The sequence below is a fragment of the Myxocyprinus asiaticus genome, chromosome 3 (genome assembly GCF_019703515.2).
Source record: "Myxocyprinus asiaticus isolate MX2 ecotype Aquarium Trade chromosome 3, UBuf_Myxa_2, whole genome shotgun sequence".
NCBI classification, from domain to species: domain Eukaryota; kingdom Metazoa; phylum Chordata; class Actinopteri; order Cypriniformes; family Catostomidae; genus Myxocyprinus; species Myxocyprinus asiaticus.
This window is the reverse complement of record NC_059346.1, coordinates 60,548,491-60,571,956: the sequence shown is the minus strand read 5'-3', so window position 1 is coordinate 60,571,956 and position 23,466 is coordinate 60,548,491. Positions and strand designations below refer to the sequence as shown.

Below are 23,466 nucleotides of genomic sequence, written 5' to 3'. Positions count from 1 at the left end.
TATGTGTTGCACGTAATCAATTTGTTGCTCCCCAATGCTTATACTATTAGGCATTCAAGTTTTGGTGATACAATAATGCTATATAAAGCTGAGAACCGTGAAAATAGTCCACTGAGGGAGTTGGACTTTTCTGAGGTCATAAGGGGAAATCCATAGAAAATGACTGTACAGTAACCATCTGGTTAATTTCACAGTATGCGGAATCGACTAATTTTAGGCAGTAACATCTGTGCATAGTTTAATATGACCTCTACAATGTTTCAGTCTGAAAAGTCACATTTAATGTTACCTGTGAGTTTTTCCTGAATTTTAAGGTTGCTGGGCATTCTTGCACACATACTGTCCCATATGGAATCCAGTTTTCTCACCGATCCAATAAGAAATCATATGCTTCATTATCTTCTCCGTCCAATTATTTGCATTATATATGTATAAAACATGCCAAATACCATCTGTCCTTGTATGCAAATATATTATTGCAAAACAGCTTTAAAATTATATAACTGTTACCTGTTATTCTGCCTGATGAAGCCTACAGGGAATAAATGTATCTGGTTCAGTAGCCGCAGTCAGCACTGGACAGCTGAACTCCTCTCATAAGAGCACACGGGCAATGCAGAATTCAGGCAACATTAAAGGTGCAATATGTAAAAAATTTCATGCAATATTAGCCTTTTTTTTTTCTTTTTTTTTTTATGTATCTACTGAATCCTGTCTGGCTAAGTGGGACGTGATCGTGGTCGAGCGTAAACTAGAGTGAACATCGGCAGGGCATTTGATACCTGGAGGGACCTTCGTTTGGTTTTTGGGATCAAAACCGACCCTGAATTGGCATTCTTCTTATTGGACAGGTAAGCTTACATAACTGCAAAGCATGTGAAATATAGTGCCATAAGGATTGATCTGTGCAATTTTAGCTAAACTACAATAACACATGAAATGAATGCTAGACAATGTTCAAGATAATGCAAAAAGCTCCATTCATTAGTGTAACGTAACTTGGTTATACAGAAAATATATACATTCTATTATTATAAAACAACAGCGCATCAATATATCAAAATGACAGTTGTGATGGAATCACATAAATACTGAATTGTGTCAACATATTTATTGTAATGATGCTGGCACTGGCAATGATGAAGATGATGACGAAGGAGTGAAAAGAACCCAAGTGCAGTTTATTTACAAAAGTGAAACCAAAACCCTAACTATAAACGTGAAACATGAACTTGACTAGACTTAAAAAATAACATGGCTTGACTTGGCTAGAACAAAACACATCCACATACATTCAATACTTGACAACTAGACAATGCAAACATGAGGGCTTAAATACAAGACATTGGGGAATATAAACCAATGAACAAACAAAACTGATAACAAGCTAATTAAACAATAAACCAATGAAAACATGACACATGAACATGGAGGGAAAACAGGAATCACATGACATGGGAAACAGGAACTAAACATTTCAAAATAAAAGACAAGAATCAACAAAATACATGACATATCCCCCCCACTAAGGGGCGGCTCCTGACGCCCCAACACATAAACAAAACACGTAAAACATGACATAAATTCAAAGTTCTGTAGAGAGCTGGGGGGGGGGGGTGTCTTGAGGCGTGGGGTGTGTGACCAGGGCAGAGTCTGTGGGGGGTGGAGCCATGAGAGGCTCGAGGGGCGGAGCCATGGAACTTGGTGCCCGGAGAGTAGCCGAAGACTCGAAGGGCCAGGGTGGAGCCGATGGCAGGGAGGACCAAGGCGGCGCTGGAGGCTCGGAGGAGCAAGGCGGAGCTGGGGGATCAGAAGACGGAGGTGGAGCTGGTGGGACTGAGGACCAAGGTGGAGCCGTAGGGAAGGAGGTCCCCGGTGGAGCTGACAGATCGGAGGGAGGAGGCGCAGCCTGAGGATTGGAGAGCCAAGGCGGAGCCAGGTGGCCGACAGACCAAGGAGGAGCCGGAGAGTTTATTTTGGTAATAAACAAAAAATTACCAAAACGGCAATTGGGAATGGGGCTATTGGCCACCCTAGCTCCGCCCCTGCCAAAGACAGCATTGAGACTAACACCGAACAGTAGAGCAGCAGTGCATCTTCTCAGGGTTGTCAATCACAACAATAGCAAAATAACTGTTATGAATCTGAAAATGGCATTAAACTTGAATGATTAGCTTCAACTACAAAACTGTGAGCGCACAATGATTGACAGGCAGAAAGCACATCAAAGTCTTCAGATTGGCTGATCAAAGAATGTGACCGCGGGTCGCTGTTTGCTGTTTACACTGTCTAGTGCTGTCACAGATATCTCAGGACACTTATTTCAGTGATATCTTTCAGGGAGAAGGAACATTTCCTGCATTCCAATCCATGAAAAATTCACATACAGCACTAACATACCTATTAATCCAAATGGTTTGATTATCATTTAGGCATTGCATTCTCACCTGACTCAGGAAGTGATTGAATTATGAACAATGATGATATAGACCTAGTTAGCATGAGAAATATGTCTTCATTCACACACACAGTTTGACGAACAGGTATGCAGCTATATCTAAAAAAAAATCACAGTGCTTCTTGAATGCCTACTACAATGCATATAACTTAACATACAATTTTCCATGTGATAATACTGGAAAGATTCAACTGATTTTAAAGCAACCCTTAAATTTGGAATCCCACCAGGGTTTCCAAAGGAAAATGTTCTTAAGAAAAAAAATATATGAACGTTCTTAGCGAAAATTATAAGAAGCTCCTAAAATCAAAAAATTGGCCACATTGGCCTTTAAGAAAAGGAGGGACGAGTCCAAATACATTTTTGTGGTAATTAATATTATTCCACAAATGCTGTCAAGTGAGCTCAACTTGTGTTGAACCCGGAACATTCCTTTAAAGACACATTAAGACACAATAAAGTCGGTAGCACTTTATTTTACAGTACTGTTCTACAACAACTATAGTAATTACTAGTAGCTAACCCTAAACCTAACCCTAACCTTAACCCATATTAAGTACATGTAGTTATGTACTACTACTCAGTACTCTCTTGGGTAAGCACACTGACAGTACACATACTGTATAATAAAGTGCAACCATATAGTCATAGCATTATGAAATTAAAGTCATAATATTTTGAGAATAAAGTCAAAATTATGATAATAAAATCATATCAATATGAAATTAAAGTCATAATATTTTGAGAAGAAGTCATAATGTGATGTGGACAGCAGCAAATTGGAGCTTCTGGGTCTGATACAATTAACACCACTAACCTGAGAGAAAACACTGGCTTTGCAACTTTGTTATCAAGTTAGCCAAGCTGAAATTGTGGGACGTTTTTGTGAGCTCTCTGTTCATGAATGAGGTGTGCATTAGAACAGGAGTTTTCAACCTGTGGGCACCTGTCCCTCAAGTGAAGCAAAACATAACTGGAACTGCTGTGAATTATATAGGTACATTTCAAGACACTGGATGTGGTAACATCCCCTCAGTTCTATTATTGTTTTGGGAGCAAAAACAAACAAAAAAGCAGACCAAGCATCACTCATGCCAAGCAGGACTGTGCGAATGTCTGTCTATTTTTTTCTCCTGAATAAATTCAATTTCCTACATGACTGCTGCAGTGTCCGGATACTAATAATAACTCCACCCTAATGCACCAAAAGACCAAGGATTTCTTTATTGCTACATCCTATCCTAAAGTAGGATCCTCCACATCTATACCTTGCATTGATGAATCTGCTGGCTCAGCTATCTATCTTTGTGATAATGACACGCTGTTTCTCATAATATTGTGACACAAAACACATCACATTTCTACATAAACAGCCCATTGCAACTTCCGACTCATAATAGAATGTGCAAATGCTGCCTTCATGTGCTTCTGAAGTGGTTCCGGGTTCACTTACATCGCTTATGTTGCGTTCAAGTGCTTTGTTGTCGGAAAGAACAGGAAACATGGACCATGCCAGGATCAGCCATACATATTTCTTGAGGAACATTTATTTTTTACACCATAATACATATTAATTAGTTAGCTTGCTGATGATAATGATAATGTTTTCACGGTGTAAAAATTTACAACATGCATCAAATGGTTGCTGATATACATAAATGAATATGACCAAAAACAGCAAGTGCTAACAATCTGCTGTATTTAGAAAACTCGGGAATCAAAATTATCTCCGGTATCCCAGTCATAATTATGACTTGAGGAGTTGGAAACTTGTATTTACGATAATTACGATAGCACGTGAAGGCAGAAAATGTCCCTTTCTTAGGCAAGTCAATCCTTATTTTAGGCTGGTTCAGCTAATGCACATGTGAAGTGGCCCGTCTCTGCTAAATTGTCTCTGGAACACATCACATTTGTAACCCAGTAAATTCAACATTTACCTTTTGGGATTTAAGACAACTGTGAGGTTATCCTAACTTTCAGATGTTATTTAAATTTTTTTTAAACTTTTTTTTCTAGAAAATTGTAATTCTTGAGTTGATTTTTTTGCTTGAATTCAATTTACACCTTGGATGAAAACGTCTCCGGTTATGTATGTAACCTCGGTTCCCTGAGATGTAGGGAACAAGACATCGCGTCGCTGACGCTTATGGGAAAAACTCCTTTTCTCCGATTTCTGAACTATTGGATCACGCCAATTCAGATGCAACTGAACTAAGCCAATGGCGTTCGCGCCCACACAGCCAGTGACACTGAGCGTGTGGTGCTCAGCTCTCTATATAAGTGGGCAGCATAACGGCATCAGTCACACTTTATCGACTGAAAGTGGCGGCATTAGCCGTCTGATAGTGACGTCCAGTAGCGCGGCTAGCTACGCGATGTATTGTTCCCTACATCTCAGGGAACCGAGGTTACATATGTAACCGGAAAAATTCCCTTTCGATTTTGGTCACTTACATCACGTCGCTGATGCTTATGGGAACGTGTACGATCACGCCGCGGTACTGGACATAGGACACGTAACACATAACACTCAAGAGTGAATCGTATAGTGTATAGAAGGCCAGGACATGAAATTGTGTCATACAGATACAACGCTTAGCTTACAGGAAGCATATAAGAAATCAACCTCGCCCTGACAGTTCTGAGGAGGCGAGGTAACAAGCACATCCGCATCACTCAGTAGCAGGATGCTTTGCCTTTAAGAGGGCTCCAAGCGGACCTAGTGGAGCACAGCCAGGTGCACAGTCCCGTAGTGAAACAGCTAGCTGAGTTCCACTAAGGGAAATACAGCACATATCTATCTTTTAACCAGAGAATGAGTGTCTAAGGCCTGACGAGACACAAGTATATTCATGTATTTGTGTGGGAAACACAATAAATATATATTCAAGCTGTATGGCCCGAGTGTGGCACCGCTTTACATTCGAATGTCTAAAGCACAGAGGAGACATAAGAGATATTGCATGTAGTGTAATTAGGCAGTATAAACGAAGTATGATGGCGCTTAACATGAAGGGCCGAGTATTGCATTGTTGAATAGAAAACGCTAAGCAGACCTAGGAGAGCACAGGCGCGTGCGGTCCGGAAGCGAAGTGAATTCATCGAGTTCACGAAGCGGACCTTAGAACACAATGAATTAATGCTGCTGCACAGACAATATCTGTGAAGCCACCGAATGCACGTCAAGGTTGTAAAATCGTTCAAAGGTGCTGGGCGAAGCCCAACTCGCCGCCAGGTAGATTTCTTGTATGGACACACCATTTTCCCACTCCCAAGTGGTGGCCATACCTCTCGTTGAGTGGGCCTGAATGCCAATAGAGCATTGGGTTCCCTGAGATTTATACGCCAGTGTTATACCGTCGACAATCCAATGTGACAGTCTCTGCTTTGAGACAGGCATGCCTTTCGAGCGACCTCCGAAACAGCGTGGCTCTAGATTCGCTCGGACCGAATTCCACCGAATTCCCTGGCATCCGTTAAGAGGGTGAGTGATCTGCAGGTGTTCTCAATGCACAGCTACTGTCTGGAATTCGCTCGGACCGAATTCCAGACAGTAGCTGTGCATTGAGAACACCTGCAGATCACTCACCCTCTTAACGGATGCCAGGGCGAGTAAGAGAGCCGTTTTAAGGGAAAGAGAACGCAGATCGATAGTCTCGATCAGTTCAAAGGGGGCTTTAGTCAGTGCGTTCTGCACCAAGGCCAGGTCCCATGTAGGGATTGTAGCTGGGCAGGGAGGATTCAATCGCCTCACACCTCTTAGAAAGCTGACCACGAAACAGTGTCTACCTACTGGCATGCCCTCTACAGCTGCATGATTTGCCGAAATAGCGGCTACATATACTTTTAGCATAGACAGAGTAAGACCTGCATCTAAGTGCTCCTGCAAAAATTCCAAAATGACAGAAATAGGGCAATTAACGGGATCGTCACTTCGCGTTTTGCACCATTTCACAAACACATTCCATTTGTGGGCATAGAGCCGTCTCATAGATGGGGCTCTAGCATGCAAAATTTTATTATTTATATATTTTATATTTATGCATTTGGCAGACGCTTTTATTCAAAGCGACTTACAGTGCACTTATTACAGGGACAATCCCCCCAGAGCAACATGGATTTAAGTGCCTTTCTCAAGGACACAATGGTGGTGGCTGTGAGGTTGGGGATTGAACCAGCAACATTCTGATTACTAGTTATGTGCTTTAGCCCACTACGCCACCACCTGTCTGACCATCCGATGCGACCCGCTCAACGGCCACACGTGTAGATTCCATAACTCCGGCCGCGGGTGCCAAATCGAGCCGCGAGCCTGAGAAAGAAGGTCTCATCTCAGTGGGATTTCCCACGGATGCGCATAAAGGAGCTCCACTATTTCTGGAAACCACGGTTGATTCGGACACCTTGGTGCAATCAGTAGTACCGTTTCCATTTCCTCCCTGATTTTGGAGAGGAGTGGAGGAATGAGGCGCAGCGGGGGGAATGCACACTTTCGACCCGCTGGCCATTTGTGAGCTAACGCATCCACCCCCAGCGGGACCTGTTCTGTCATGGAATACCACAGGGAACAATGAGAGGTCTCCTGGGAGGCAAATAGATAAAAAAAAAAAAATAATGACAAGAGACACTCTCCGCTCCATTTGAAGAGCTGCTGTGCGAGTGTCATCATTGTTGGAGATTGCACACCACCCTGGTGATTGATGTATGCTACTACCGACTTGTTGTTGGTGCGAATCAGAATATGACGCCCCGTTACCTCTGACTCGAATGCTTTTAGGGCTAAAATAACCACCAACATCTCCAAGCGGTTGATGTGCCAGGTCCGTTTCACATTCGTCCATTCCCTGAATGCCGGGCGGCCATCGCATAATGCATCCCCAGTCCGTGTTGGACGCATCTGTAATAACTACTTTGCATATGGAAACCTGACCTAAGGTGACCCCAGGCCGGTAAAACCCCGGAGCTGTCCATGGTGCTATTGCAGATAGACAGTGGTTGGTGACTACAACACGATGGTGCCCGTAGCGCCATGCCCGTTGAGGAACTTTGCGGTTGAGCCAGCATTGCAGAGGTCTCATGTGTAATAGACCAAGGAGGGTGACCGCCGCTGCTGCTGCCATAAGCCAGAGGATTTTCTGAAAGCATTTCAGAGGCAGAGCCCTGCCCAATTTGAATCTCGCTGCCATGCTGCATATCGAGTGCATTCTCTCAGCCGAGAGCGAAGCGCACATTGTTACAGAGTTCAAACGCAACCCAAGGAAGTATATTTCCTGACAGGGAATAAATGAGCTCTTCCTCACATTGACCCGTAGGCCAAGTGTATTCAAATTGCGCGAGCAGCCTGTCCTTGTGCGAGTGCGCCACAGTCTCTGACTGTGCTAAAATGAGCCAGTCGTCTAGGTAATTGAGTATGCATAGCCCCTTCACTTTCAGAGGGGCTAAAGCTGCATCCACACATTTTGTGAATGTGTGCGGAGCTAGGGAAAGGGCGAACGGCAGGACTGTGAATTGATATGCTGTCTCTTCTAATGCGAACCTCAAGAAGTGTCTGTGATGAGGAACGATCGAGATATGAAAATAGGCATCTTTCAGATCTATTGAGACAAACCAGTCGTTCTGACGGATGTGTGCTATGATCTGCTTTTGTGTCAACATTTTGAACGGGCAATTTTACAGTGCGCGATTCAGAAGCCTTAAGTCCAGAATTGGACCCAACACACAATCTTTCTTTGGGACAAGAAAATAACGGCTGTAAAGGCCCTTTTGATGCTCGCTGAGCTCAACAGGTCTATTGCTTGTACTGCTAGCAGGCTGTTGATTTCTGCATGCAGAATGTGAGTGTTTTGAGATGACATTGTGGACGGCATCATGCCATTGAAGCGCGGCGGCCATCTCGCAAACTGAAGTGTGTAACCGTTCTTTAGGGTTCTTAACACCCAATTTGATATGCCGGGAAGGGATTCCCATATTTTATTCACTCAAACAGTGGGGATAGTGAGATCACTGAAGAGGTTAACACGGTGCCCGGCCCAGGGGTGGGGCTGATGGTTTGTGGGATGTGTGTGGGTGCGTGAAGAGGAACATAGCTCTTTTCGTGAGTGTTTGTGTATTTTTTTCTTTTTGCACTGCCGGCAAGGCAGAGTGCACATTTTTTATACAATTTATTGGCACAGATAAACACTTGTGAACAATCTCTCGAACAGGAATGGCGGGAGGAGAGAACAGGGATTCTGTGCGAGTCCGCTTGGGGCCAACAACCCTGCAGTGAACAACGCAGACTCCTCTTCACGCTGCTGAATCCATTAGGAACGCTAAGGCTGATCAGAGGAAGGTTTTCCCGATGGGAGGGGCCCTTGGCACGGTGGCTGTGGATAGCGGTGCTTCGGCCAAGGCTTTTTTGGGCGAACGGCCGGCTCAGATGGACTCTGAGGGGCCTGGGGAGTAGAGTGCTGCTGTTTCGGGGGGCGCTGCGCTGAAGTGGAGCATGAGCGGCTGGGCTGAGCGGCGGTACTGCCTCATTTAGGCGTGAAATGCTTCATAGCCTGCTGCTGTTTTTAGGCTGTTTGGAAGCACTCCGATAGGGCTTCCACTGCGCTGCCAATGAGACCAGTGGGGAATGTCGGTCAGCGTCAGCCAAAGGTGAAGGTCTAGGACGACCAGATTTCCCATGGAATGCCCAATCGCTCCAGCGGTGGCCTTTGTTCTCTTAGCGCCAAATCGGTCATGACACGAAGTTCTTTAAACATGGTTGGGTCGGGACCTGATTCGTTCATTTTTTATTTTATTTTGGCCTGGTAGACCTGGGGTACTGCCATTGTGTGCAAGGCGGCACCAGCTTGCCCAGCTGTATTATAGGTGTGTCCCACTAGTGTCGAAGTAAGCCGGCATAGCTTAGACAGGAGCAGTGGGTGGGATCTCAGAACAGTTTGAGTCGAGGGACATAAGTGGGCTGCTACCGCCCGTTCAATGGGGGGAAGCGAGCCATATCCCATTTGGTCTCTGCGGTCGACGGATGTAAAGGCTGCTGTATTGGAGAGGTGCAGCCTCGCTGAGTATGGTGAACTCCACGATTTGGAGAGTTCAGCGTGGACCTTGGGGAAAAATGGGCCAGGTCTATGCAGGGCGGTCTTAGTTTGGCAGCCCGGCAAAAACCGCTCATCCAGACGAGAACAAGTTGGGTCTAACAGAGGTGACCATTCGAGCTCCAGCTCGTCTATAGCCTTAGTGAGAATGCGGACAAGCGCCGCATCCGCTGTCGAAAAACTTTCTCCACCTCTTAGTGGGGGAGAAGCAGTGTCCTCCATTGACGTGGACGAGGCGACAGTGTCTGAAGCCATGAAAGATACGCCGTCATCATTCTCCTCTTCTTCTCCATGTTCACCGCTGCCGAACTGCATGAGGGCGGAAGCACCGTTGGGCGGGCGAAGATTTTTAGTGAACAGAACGGGGGAAGAAGAGTGTGGGGGTGTGGGTACATGCGGGACCTGAGCCGGCGGTACAGCCTCACAATCCATTTTCTCCATATCCTCGCCTTGAGCATCATCGTTCCCCAGGTCCTCGAGGGATGGGGGAGGCAACGGAGCAAGAGCGGTTGGGTCATTGCGCTTAAACAGTGCTATCCGAGAGCGAAGCGTTTTGAGGCACATTGCCTCGCAGTGTGGACATTCAGCCTTGACCAGCGCTGCTTCTGTGTGGCCCAGGCAGAACACACAGCTCTTGTGGCCTTAAGGGTTAGCGACGCGATGTAAGTGACTGAAATCGAAAGGGAACCCAGTGACTCATTTGTCACCACCTACTCGCATAAAGATGTAATCTGCAGAAATAGTCACGGAACAATTCAGTGAATGAAATTAAAATATACAATGAATCAAAATCCCCACCACTATTTCGAAAGCAGGGAACACAGACAAGCGGAATGATACAAATAAGCATCTCCGTGCCGTTATACAAAATATCAGCACTCTCGAAACACTGCTTGTTCGATCAAATATGAGGCCACTGTTATATAATGCATATTTAGGGCAATGTAGTAAAAATATATATATATATATATATATATATTTAATATTTGCATACTGTTCACAGTACACACAGCAGATATACCTGTACTGTAGTACAAGTGTATGGTAGTATGCTATTCCAAATGTATGGATAGTATTTAATTTGCAGTATGAGAACCTTTTCAGAGAAGCTGGATTTACCATATACTGTAGCAAAAGGTTTTGTTTTTTTAGTTCACTAGATTTTTAAAGCTAGATAAACTGTTTTTCAAACTGGTTTTTGTTTTTAGGAATTATTATGAAAATTCAGTGCAGGTTTTCAGTGGTTCCAAACACACCCATAGTTTAAACTGCAGCTAACCTGCAGGGAATAAAGGCAAATGGCAGAACAGTCCTTTAACAGGACTATAGTTGAGAATGTTTATACTGTTTACAGTGCACAAAGGCTTAATATATATCCTGGACGTATCACAATTAACAGACATACCAGTCAACTCTGTAATCCTGCTACATTTATGTAAATGATTTATGATGAGTATTCATGTTTCCAACCAAAAAGACATGATTAATGTTTTTACATTAGTTCAGTGTATTTATGTGTAGCTCATGCAACAAATTAACCCACATTCATAAACCCACAAATAAATCTGCACAAGTTGCTACTGTATGTATGTGCATTACGGCTGTTTCAGAATATCGTTCTATTTTACAACTATTACTGATTTTGTACTGTAGTATGTACACTCTGCATAGTGTGCTAATTCTCTGTATGCATTGACTACCTGGATGACCTACAACATTTGCCAAAATGTGCATATACAACAGAGCAATTTTACAGTTTGAATAACATTACTATTTCAATTACAATGTCTTGGCACCAAGATACATATTGTTAAGGGCATACTGACGAGAGCTAAGGGCAACACATGGCTATGCAGTGACTGCATGCCTCTACTTGCCTATTAAAGAATGCGAAATATTCGCTTCCGTGTGCACAAAAAAACCCCTCCAATGACATTGAGAGGTGTGGCATTTATTGTTAGACGTACGTGGAAGTCCTCCTCCCTACAGAACAAATGGACCAATAACAATAGAACAGAGTTCCCGTTGTATCTCGCGATCGAGACCTCAGAAAAGTCATTGAGCATCTATAAATTCGGCCATTCCGAAAAGGGTTGGAGTCGAAGAGCTGCTGGTCAAAAGGGGTTGCGGGCCGTTGAGTGTGAAGAGCCTCGGAAGGGACTTTGGAAGAGCGTCCTTTAGCACAGCCAAAAATGACCGAGACCGCTATTTCATTCGCCAAGGATTTCTTGGCCGGGGGAATCGCCGCCGCGATCTCCAAGACAGCTGTTGCTCCCATTGAGAGAGTCAAGCTGCTCCTTCAGGTATGAGTTGCCCTTGAATTTGAGATGACACGATCTGTTCAAACCACTGATCGTGAAAGGTCGTAAATAAATGTAATGGAAATGTAGGCTGTGAATGTATTTCCCTTAGTTCAGTATTTAATCGGCTCTAGAAAATAGTCTAGCTTTCATTCATCAAATCATAATACGGTGTTAACCAACGACTGGTAAATTAATGGGAACTCATTGGTCAAAAAGTGCGGGTACCCTGATTGTTGCGTTACTTCGCTCTCTCTGTTTACACAACTTTATACGAATGTGGTACTAAACGTAAATTTAATGACACGACTAACTGACATGTTAGTGTACATTGTCCTCTAACTCTTGTAGTTTTGGTGGCTATAGCTAACTGATGAAAGACTAGTGAAAAGGACATGGTGACATTGGCGTTAACTACATTTAGTAAAATTAACAACTTTTAAATGCAGCGGGACAATAATACCAAAGTGTAGCTTTCTGAAACTAGCTGCTCATATTGAGGGCTTGTATTTGGAGCGTGAAAGTGATCCCTAATCATGTAACATTTAACGATTCTTTCAGACTAGTTAGCTGGTGTTCTGGCTTCTATCGAGTCACGAGAATGGTTATAGTTTAGTAACGACCGCCTCCACTGAATTGGCATTTGTTGTAATCGCTGTTAAGCACCAAGGTCGTGGCAAGGTACTCTATTTGCAGGAGCTGGCCTAACAACTTCATTAAGGGTCACGGGACTGCTACTGCCATTGACAAAGTCACACTTATAAATCAAAATTAGACTTGTGTGGCTTTTGGTCCATGTCTGATAGCGTTGAGGCCATCAATATGCTAGTGTACTCCTAAAATTGTATCACTTTAAAACAATTTACAGTCTTTCTCTTCTGACTAAATATATTGATGACTCCTCTTGCACTCATAGGTGTATCCAAATTTTTCAAACGCTCTCTAGAATCAGTCCCCTCACCTTAATACCATTTATTTTTGACTAGCAACACAAAGTAATACAATTAAAACGCATCAACCAGAAAGACCACTCCGCTTGTCAAGCCAGTTAGTTAAGTTTTGAAGAAGAGTTTTGACATTTTTTTCATGCTTACTGACAACTTTGAAGGGACTTTGCGGAGAACTAAATACTTTCTGAGCCTTTATATATATATATATATATATATATATATATATATATATATATATATATATATATATATATATATATATAAAATGTATCTTTTCAAACTTTTAAATGGTTGGAAAAATTTGCCTTTTTTTCTTGCAGGTCCAGCATGCCAGCAAGCAGATCACAGCAGACAAGCAATACAAAGGTATTATTGATTGTGTAGTACGTATACCCAAGGAGCAGGGCTTTGTGTCCTTCTGGAGGGGCAACTTGGCCAATGTCATCAGGTACTTCCCAACACAGGCCCTCAACTTTGCCTTCAAGGATAAGTACAAGAAGGTCTTCCTGGATGGCGTTGACAAGCGCACCCAGTTTTGGAGGTACTTCGCTGGAAACCTCGCCTCTGGTGGTGCTGCGGGAGCTACCTCACTTTGCTTCGTCTACCCCCTTGACTTTGCTAGAACCCGATTGGCTGCTGACGTCGGAAAGGCTGGTGCGGAGCGAGAGTTTTCAGGCCTTGGCAACTGTTTAGTGAAGATCTACAAGTCTGATGGTCTGAAGGGCTTGTATCAGGGCTTCAATGTGTCTGTGCAGGGTATCATCATCTATAGAGCGGCCTACTTCGGTATCTATGATACTGCCAAAGGTGGGTTGCAGTGGTTTTACTTGGGCTAAGATCAGTTATTTTTTTTTTTTTTTTGTCCTATTAAGTTGTACTGTCTAGGTGCCATATGTTTTGCAAAAAGCTATTCATTGGTAAGGTGAAAATCTTTTTGCTTTAATGGTGCAATATTTTGTACATAATCTATTACACCTAAAGAAATTAATAGTACTTTTGACAGATGTTTAAAGTGATGTACACTCTAGTCATATCAGTGTCCTAGAAAAATCTATATACCATTCCAGCCACCAAAAGGGAGTGATACCCTAGCCTTAAGGTGGATACATCGTTATTTTGTGTTGTCTCGCACATAATTAAGTGTTTGAGAATTTTGCCATGAAAATAGACAGAAGCTGGCATGGTGTTAAAAACAAAAATAACATGTCTGTGTTTTATAGGCATGCTACCAGACCCCAAGAACACCCACATAGTGGTGAGCTGGATGATTGCTCAGACTGTCACTGCTGTTGCTGGTCTCACATCCTATCCCTTTGACACTGTACGTCGTCGTATGATGATGCAGTCTGGACGCAAAGGAGGTAAGATCCAACACCATCAACCTCCCATATTCCAGTCCAAAATGGTAGACTTTGATTCATGGGTCTTTCGGTGTTTAGTTCTGTACAATCTTCAAGGTTCCCATGGTCGTGGTTGTTGATGAAACAAACCACTACGACCTGCAGCTCTCATGGCATGGATCGCGGATAAACAGTGTAACATCAAGCACCGAGCACACAACAGTCTCAGCCGCCAAAGAGCTTGCTAGGTCACAGTCCACGGCACAATAATGCTCATATTTGTTTGGATTGAATCCAAGAATGTCCATTACATGGGTTTGTGTGTGTTATGAGACAGAGAAAAACACAGACTACAAGTGGCAAAACAGAAAATAAACTTGGTGTGAAGCAGAAGCAGTTTGCAAACAAACTTGGTGCAAGCATGGCGAAAGGTATCAGTATAAAGTCTAAAACCACAGATACTATTGGGATGAATAAGAGCCAGCTAAAAACTTAGAGTGCACCTTTACACAGAATTTCTAAAAAAAATTAAGTTGGGGGAAAAAAAAAAAACCCGCTGATGGCTTCGATTAACAACTCATGGTAGGTCTGTCTTAAAAGTTTCTTCTAAAAAGATTCTTAAAATATTTATAAAAATTAATTCTCCTATGGAAAAAAAATTAACAGAGTTTTTACCTCTGGAACCCAACTGTTGTTGCTAGTTAGAATGAAATAAGTAATATTACACCCTGTTAACATTAGACGCATGTCTACATTGGAAGTGTTGAAGCGAACATTCTAAACGATGTGCAGAAAGCATGGATAAATCAGCTATGAGTTAGAGTACACTTCAGCAACAGTTAAATGGGTGATTACTTGTATATTGGGCAACCCACCCAGTATCTTTAATATGTTTAAAAATAATCATGTTTATATTTAAACCATCATTTTGATCCTGATTTTTAAGTTTCACAGTAAATTTGAATGAACGTTTAATTCTGTTGCTCCATTACCTTAAATGATTTAAACCTCAGTTAGGGATTAACTTAAATTGTAGCTGATGTAAGGCATAGGTGATTTTAAATAAAAATAAATCCTACAATTAAACATGAATGACTAGGTTAATGAACAATGGATGTGCCGTCAGCCCTCTGAGTGACATTTATCATACACTATATTGCCATAAGTATTCGCTCACCCATCCAAATAATTGAATTCAGGTGTTCCAATCACTTCCATGGCCACAGGTGTATAAAATGAAGCATCTAGGCATGCAGACTGCTTCTACAAACATTTGTGAAAGAATGGGCCGCTCTCAGGAGCTCAGTGAATTCCAGCGTGGTACTGTGATAGGATGCCACCTGTGCAACAAGTCCAGTCATGAAATTTCCCCACTACTAAATATTCCACAGTCAACTGTCAGTGGTATTATAACAAAGTGGAAGCAATTGGGAATGACAGCAACTCAGCCACGAAGTGGTAGGCCACGTAAAATGACAGAGCGGGGTCAGCGGATGCTGAGGTGCATAGTGCGCAGAGGTCGCCAACTTTCTGCAGAGTCAATCGCTACAGACCTCCAAAGTTCACGTGGCCTTCAGATTAGCTCAAGAACGGTGCGTAGAGAGCTTCATGGAATGGGTTTCCATGGCCGAGCAGCTGCATCCAAGCCATACATCACCAAGTGCAATGCAAAGCGTCGGATACAGTGGTGTAAAGCACGCCGCCACTGGACTCTAGAGCAGTGGAGACGCGTTCTCTGGAGTGACGAATCACGCTTCTCCATCTGGTAATTTGATGGACGAGTCTGGGTTTGGCGGTTGCCAGGAGAACGGTACTTGTCTGACTGCATTGTGCCAACTGTGAAGTTTGGTGGAGGGGGGATTATGGTGTGGGGTTGTTTTTCAGGAGCTGGGCGTGGCCCCTTAGTTCCAGTGAAAGGAACTTTGAATGCTTCAGCATACCAAGAGATTTTGGACAATTCCATGCTCCAAACTTTGTGGGAACAGTTTGGGGATGGCCCCTTCCTGTTCCAACATGACTGCGCACCAGTGCACAAAGCAAGGTCCATAAAGACATGGATGAGCGAGTTTGGTGTGGAAGAACTTGACTGGCCTGCACAGAGTCCTGACCTCAACCCGATAGAGCACCTTTGGGATGAATTAGAGCGAAGACTGCGAGCCAGGCCTTCTCGTCCAACATCAGTGTCTGACCTCACAAATGCGCTTCTGGAAGAATGGTCAAAAATTCCCATAAACGCACTCCAAAACCTTGTGGAAAGCCTTCCCAGAAGAGTTGAAGCTGTTATAGCTGCAAAGGGTGGGCCGACGTCATATTAAACCCTATGGATTAAGAATGGGATGTCACTTAAATTCATATGCGTCTAAAGGCAGATGAGCGAATACTTTTGGCAATATAGTGTATTTATGTTTATTATGGCCCGAAATGGGCCGTCAGCTGTGATACGTGCTTCCAAGTCTGGGGTGCGAGTTTGATGGCTCATCTCTGTGGCGGTGTGATTACCTGCTTCCCCTTCCTTTACATGCGGAGATTCGGGACACAGACGACTGTCTAAGTGAGAGGAGAGTGTTAATTTGGCATTTAACGCTAACTGTGAAAATTGATGCACAGCATCAAATGCACTGAATGTATGATATTCCTTAGTGCCGGTCTAGCCTTTTGGGGGCCCTAAGCAAAAATTGTGTACGGGGGCCCCCGTCAGTATGCTCGTAACATTACTTATAATGTCTTTGACAGTGTGGGGGCCCCCTGGCAGATCAGGGGCCCTAAGCAACTTCCTTAGTTTGCCTATAGGGAGGACCGTCACTGATAGTCCTAACTGTAGAGAGCACATCAGTCAGAAGACAATCCAAATCCTGGACATTTTTAGCCGATTTTGAAATCCCGGCTGGACACGATCTACAGCTTGGTATAGAATCCATCATGGTGGAAAAAATTATTTGCAGGTTAAAATTGCAATCTCTAAATTGTTAAACAGTATTTAAAATTAAGTGGTGCAACACAACTCAAATAAAACATACTTGGATCAACAAACCCTGGATTAGATCTAAACTCTGCTTAATATAATCCTTTTCTGTGCAACCCACACAATCTACTTACTATAGAATTATTATTGTAATGTTATGGTTTCTAAAAGTGTGTGTACATGTGGTTAGAAACAAAGTATTTAAATTAGTAGACCAGAGACCAGAATCATCATGATCTGTCTTTAATCTAACAGTCAGAAGTTATTTAAATATGTAGCAAATCAAATTCATGGTAAAATGATTCACATGTATGATATTTAATAAGTAAAATAATTTCAGACTGGATAATAAAGTGACTGGTGTATCTCTCTAGTGCGTCTGCAATAGAACGGGGTATACGTCTACTGTTGGTGCAGCACAACATGTCGCTATTTGCTTTTGACCTGACATGCTGCTCGGGTGTTAGGGGTAGGGACATCCTGATTCTAGAGCATCTTATTGGACAAAAATTGGAGTGCAAGATGCATCAATATTATTTGGTCCATTTTCCCAGAAGAAATGTGTATATCTGCTAAAAGTTAATTGAATCTACTTTTAGGCATACACTAGCATATATTTTGCCTCAAAGTTAGCAGACATGGAACCAAGAAAACTCCTTGGTCTGCTCTTAATATATTGAATTTGATGGAAATTTCTTATTGTGACTTGTGAGTATCTTAAAAGTTATTTTTACAAACTGGGGACGCACCGATGTATTGGCTGCCGACATTTATCGGACAATTATTGACCAAATTAAAACCATCGGCATATTGGTTTTAAGTATTAAAATGCTGACATGAAAAATTGTTTATTTATAATTAACTCACTTTGTAAAAACTCTATGAATTTAAATGCACAGTCCAGAAATAATAATAGCCACAATACAGGTGCATCTCAATAAATTAGAATGTCGTGGAAAAGTTCATTTATTTCAGTAATTCAACTCAAATTGTGAAACTCGTGTATTAAATAAATTCAGTGCACACAGACTGAAGTAGTTTAAGTCTTTGGTTCTTTTAATTGTGATGATTTTGGCTCACATTTAACAAAAACCCACCAATTCACTATCTCAACAAATTAGAATACATCATAAGACCAATAAAAAAAACATTTTTAGTGAATTGTTGGCCTTTTGGAAAGTATGTTCATTTACTGTATATGTACTCAATACTTGGTAGGGGCTCCTTTTGCTTCAATTACTGCCTCAATTCGTCGTGGCATGGAGGTGATCAGTTTGTGGCACTGCTGAGGTGGTATGGAAGCCCAGGTTTCTTTGACAGTGGCCTTCAGCTCATCTGCATTTTTTGGTCTCTTGTTTCTCATTTTCCTCTTGACAATACCCCATAGGTTCTCTATGGGGTTCAGGTCTGGTGAGTTTGCTGGCCAGTCAAGCACACCAACACCATGGTCATTTAACCAACTTTTGGTGCTTTTGGCAGTGTGGGCAGGTGCCAAATCCTGCTGGAAAATGAAATCAGCATCTTTAAAAAGCTGGTCAGCAGAAGGAAGCATGAAGTGCTCCAAAATTTCTTGGTAAACGGGTGCAGTGACTTTGGTTTTCAAAAAACACAATGGACCAACACCAGCAGATGACATTGCACCCCAAATCATCACAGAGTGTGGAAACTTAACACTGGACTTCAAGCAACTTGGGCTATGAGCTTCTCCACCCTTCCTCCAGACTCTAGGACCTTGGTTTCCAAATGAAATACAAAACTTGCTTTCATCTGAAAAGAAGACTTTGGACCACTGGGCAACAGTCCAGTTCTTCTCCTTAGCCCAGGTAAGACGCCTCTGACGCTGTCTGTGGTTCAGGAGTGGCTTAACAAGAGGAATACGACAACTGTAGCCAAATTCCTTGACATGTCTGTGTGTGTCTCTTGATGCCTTGACCCCAGCCTCAGTCCATTCTTTGTGAAGTTCACCCAAATTCTTGAATCGATTTTGCTTGACAATCCTCATAAGGCTGCAGTTCTCTCGGTTGGTTGTGCATCTTTTTCTTCCACACTTTTTCCTTCCACTCAACTTTCTGTTAACATGCTTGGATACAGCACTCTGTGAAGAGCCAGCTTCTTTGGCAATGAATGTTTGTGGCTTACCCTCCTTGTGAAGGGTGTCAATGATTGTCTTCTGGACAACTGTCAGATCAGCAGTCTCCCCCATGATGGTGTAGCCTAGTGAACCAAACTGAGAGACCATTTTGAAGGCTCAGGAAACCTTTGCAGGTGTTTTGAGTTGATTAGCTGATTGGCATGTCACCATATTCTAATTTTTTGAGAGTGAATTGGTGGGTTTTTGTTAAATGTGAGCCAAAATCATCACAATTAAAAGAACCAAAGACTTAAACTACTTCAGTCTGTGTGCATTGAATTTATTTAATACACGAGTTTCACAATTTGAGTTGAAGTACTGAAATAAATGAACTTTTCCATGACATTCTAATTTATTGAGAAGCACCTGTATGTAGAAGGGTTGGCACTCCTAAGAGCATGTAAAATTTCATTTCTATTCTTTCTCATTCTCACATTATTGTGGAAAAAAACACCATAAATGGACGTGATGGTTGTGAAAGAGGCACTTGCCTATAGACTACATGTTGAGGGAAACCATTCAAAATGCTTTGAAACCAGCAAACTTTGACTTCTGAGATATCGGTATGATATTCATTAATGCTGCATGATTGTTTGAATTAAGACTGAAAATGCAATATGGCCTTGCGCAATTGCTAAACCCTAAAATGCAGTGTTTTAAAACATTTTGCATTCAGGTTTAGTCAGTGCTGTGTGAGCAAGCGGTGCCCTCTAGCAGCCTGGATGGCATTTTCCAATATACCACCATAATACAGAATTTATAATGGGGTTGGTTCCTTTTGATTAAAACTTTTTATTTTTCAATGATGTGGTTGACATTTCTGGGGATTTGCACAACATATGCATAGTGCAGATTTGTAATGTGTTATATACAGTGCGTTAATGTAAAATGTGAGTTCTGTTGTGTTGAGTGCTAAAAATAAAAACAAAGGATAAAAGAACTTTTTTTTTTTTTTTTTTTGTTTTTTTTTTTTCATACATTTATCTTTCATTGTGGCTCTCTTTAAAATTTTGGCCTGTCATGTGTTCAACAGATCCAATCCATGTTCAATGGAAATTATTGATTGTTAGAACAGTTAAAAAAAAAAAAAAAAAAAACCTTTGTCCTTTTTTTAAAAGCATAATTTCTAAGAAAAACAGTTATCTGATGAGAAAATTAGGTAATTGGCAAAATATTGGTGTTGACCAGCAGGTTTTAGTTAATATTGTTGCATCCCTCTTAAAAACACTTATCCACAAATCACAAAAGGTATTTACATTTTTTAAAAAATTTTTTTTTTTTTTTTTTTAGCTGACATAATGTACAGTGGCACTATTGACTGTTGGAGGAAGATTGCACGTGATGAGGGTGGAAAGGCCTTCTTCAAGGGTGCCTGGTCCAACGTACTCAGAGGCATGGGCGGAGCCTTCGTGCTTGTTCTGTACGACGAGCTCAAGAAGATCATGTAAACACTGTTTATATAAAACATGCCATTGAAAAACAAAACATGTTCAAACCTGTAATGTATTATCTGGCTGGACCCCCCCCCCCCCCCCCCCACACCTGAATTCCCATGACTGGTTACCATTGTCATTCCTCTATGATCGTTTAATGCTGAAGACTCCCCTGTTCTCTCGTTGGTCTGTTTTTAATAATGACTTGAATAAAGTCAGTCCACTGAATAAACTGACATATGTCTGGTGTAATCTGCCATGGTTGACTTATCTTCTCATGGGTTTAACTAACTTTGTTCACTGTACATGACCACATGACCAAATATAATGGGATAAAATCGTGTTGTCTAATGGATTTTCTCATTGGCATCTGTTATATTGCATTTATTTGGAATTGTTTACCATAATTGGATTAATGTGTATGTTTTTTTTATATATATATATATATATTACACATACATACAGTCATGATATGCATTTCTTCTTTTCAAACAAAAATGGACATCGCAATAGTTTATGGAAAGGGCAAGTGCACCGTTAGTTCTTCCGATTGAAAAAAAAAAAGTGAGGATGAGCCTGGCTTTAGTGACAATGAAAATAATCAACAATATTGAAGAATGTACGATAACACGTATAATTTATTTATTTTGGAGTTAAAATTTTTTTATTTTTTTATTTATTTATTTTTTTTTATAATTTTTGTTAAACTACTTTTTCAAGTATTTTTATAATGTTTTTGTCAAATTTTCAGACAAATTTCGTAAAACAGCACAATATGGCTGTATATAATAACATTAACTAATGAACTGGTCAAAATGATGTTGGGGAACTACCCGCCCCTCCCTCTCGTCATCGTCGCCCCGCCTCTTAGGGCCGTCTTTCAGCTAGGCTCGCAACGGCAGTGGGCTGGAGACAAGGAGATGCGCAATTCTATAAGTTTGGGCAGCGGATGATGAGGCATACCTGATGTGAGTGGGGTTCTCATCAACACTGCCATAAAAACGCAGAGTGTGCCTCTCCTCGGGGAGCCGGCTTCTGTCTCCTTGTGTCTCCAGGAGCAGAGCGGGGAGGGTACCTGTCGATTTAGATGTGCGCCGAGGCGAATTAGATGCGACGCCGGGGAATTAGAGCACGTCTCGCGGCCGACAAGCATTCATAAACCTGAAACACTTCCTGGATCCTAATGTAGACATTCCTCATCCTTACACGACAGCCCCCTTTCACCGCGAGGACACTATTCCCCTTTATTTTGGATACTTTCCCCTTTAACGCTATTTATTCCCATTTTAAAATATGGTACGTGTATTATTATTTACAATAAACGCCTCTCCGAGGCTTGACGCCAAACCCACTGTGTCAGATTCTTGTTCACTCTGCCACAATGAACTAACAATGAAAAAATATTTACAGCATTAAGTCTATTAATGGTGGTGTACTATATACTATTGTTAATATTTAGTTTATAATGCATTCATGTTTAATAATAAATTTGCAAAAATGTTTTAGTATATGTATAACGAATACAATAAATACAAAAACGTACAATTTAGTGCTTGTGCTAAATTATGTAAAAGCAAAATGTTCCAAATTAGGATAAAGAAAATAAGAATGTTTTTATTAATCATGTACAAAATCAGAGTCCAGAAGTTTGAGACCACTGGTAAAAATGTGTTTTGCATTTTTTTTTTTGTTTTTACTCTCAATTTTTTTAAATTTGTAAATTTATTTATTTATTTTTTTTTTTTACAAAATTTTTTTCAAAACCTGCATTAAACATTTCATTCATTTTTCACACTTTGGCGTGCTGATAAACATGAAGTACTCGGCTGAGTACTATGGAGCGGTTTTCTGGCAGATGTTCCAAAAACATGTTTGATATTTTGAAAAACTTTTCACAGTAACAAATATGTAGGTCATTTCGCTTCATTTTAATCTAAAATGTTTTATATTTTTGTTTGTTAACGCTGTACAATAAGATGCTATTCATTAAAATTAGTAAATGCATTCCTATATATTTATTGTGCATTTTCACATTGGGAATAAATGTATTCATCCAAAATCTGAAAAATGTAGCTTTCAGAGGCTTTATATGGAGTTAGGATGAAAATAAGCTGCATTTCAAACTGTTCTGAGACCAGTGCAGACAGACAGCACACTGGAGGTTTAGTCATTCACTAAATAGGGAGCAAGGGTGCATTCTATAGCTTTCCTGCGAAGTGCATTCACTCCTAAAATCTGACCAAAAGTTCAGTTTCAGGCTGCAGATGATGTTTGGACCCTCAACATGTTTGCAAAATTTTATTTTAACACAATTGGCAGTGATTTGATGATGCTGGCCATTACTTTTAATCAGATTTATGTATTCATCTTTCTAGAAAATCAGCTGTAATGTCTATAATGTCTCAAAAACATGAATAACCAACACTCCTGGATACAAACTATTTGATAAAAAAAAAAAAGCTTTTCTATAGCTTGATATTTCTTACATTTTCACAGCTTAGTCCCACTGTCCACATATGAGGACATAGAGTTTTAAGAAAGCTATTTGCTCTAGAAAAAAACAATGTCACTGGCAAACGACTGAATGAAGTTGCGGGGGGGGGTTTCAATGAATTGTAAGTAAATATTCACTTCATTCAGCATTGTTTTTGTTCTCTATCTTCTAAAGCATCCCTTTACTGTTTTACTGTGTGACAAAGCGCTTCAAATGATTCAGCCCGCACGTTAGACAAATTCATTGAAAAGAACCGACTCAAAAGAGTGATTATTTCTTCTTGCATTGGGCATTGCTCTGATTCACGATCCCC

General features: G+C 41.4%; 1 protein-coding gene across 1 annotated transcript; it reads left to right on the top strand.

The window, feature by feature from the left end:
* The first annotated feature begins 11,578 nt into the window (after positions 1–11,578).
* LOC127426315 (ADP/ATP translocase 2) lies at positions 11,579–22,208 on the top strand. The gene is made up of 4 exons (XM_051673061.1): positions 11,579–11,846; positions 13,114–13,600; positions 14,014–14,154; positions 20,517–22,208. The coding sequence occupies exons 1-4, from the start codon at positions 11,736–11,738 to the stop codon at positions 20,672–20,674; spliced, it is 897 nt and encodes a 298-aa protein (XP_051529021.1). The 5' UTR covers positions 11,579–11,735; the 3' UTR covers positions 20,675–22,208.
* The last annotated feature ends 1,258 nt before the right edge of the window (positions 22,209–23,466 follow it).

Excerpts from the sequence above, each read along its gene's own strand:
- LOC127426315 (XM_051673061.1), top strand. The coding sequence starts at position 11,736 with ATGACCGAGACCGCTATTTCATTCGCCAAGGATTTCTTGGCCGGGGGA. Across the intron at positions 11,847-13,113 it reads GAGTCAAGCTGCTCCTTCAG|GTCCAGCATGCCAGCAAGCA; the intron begins GTATGAGTTGCC and ends TTTTTCTTGCAG. Across the intron at positions 13,601-14,013 it reads TATCTATGATACTGCCAAAG|GCATGCTACCAGACCCCAAG; the intron begins GTGGGTTGCAGT and ends TGTGTTTTATAG.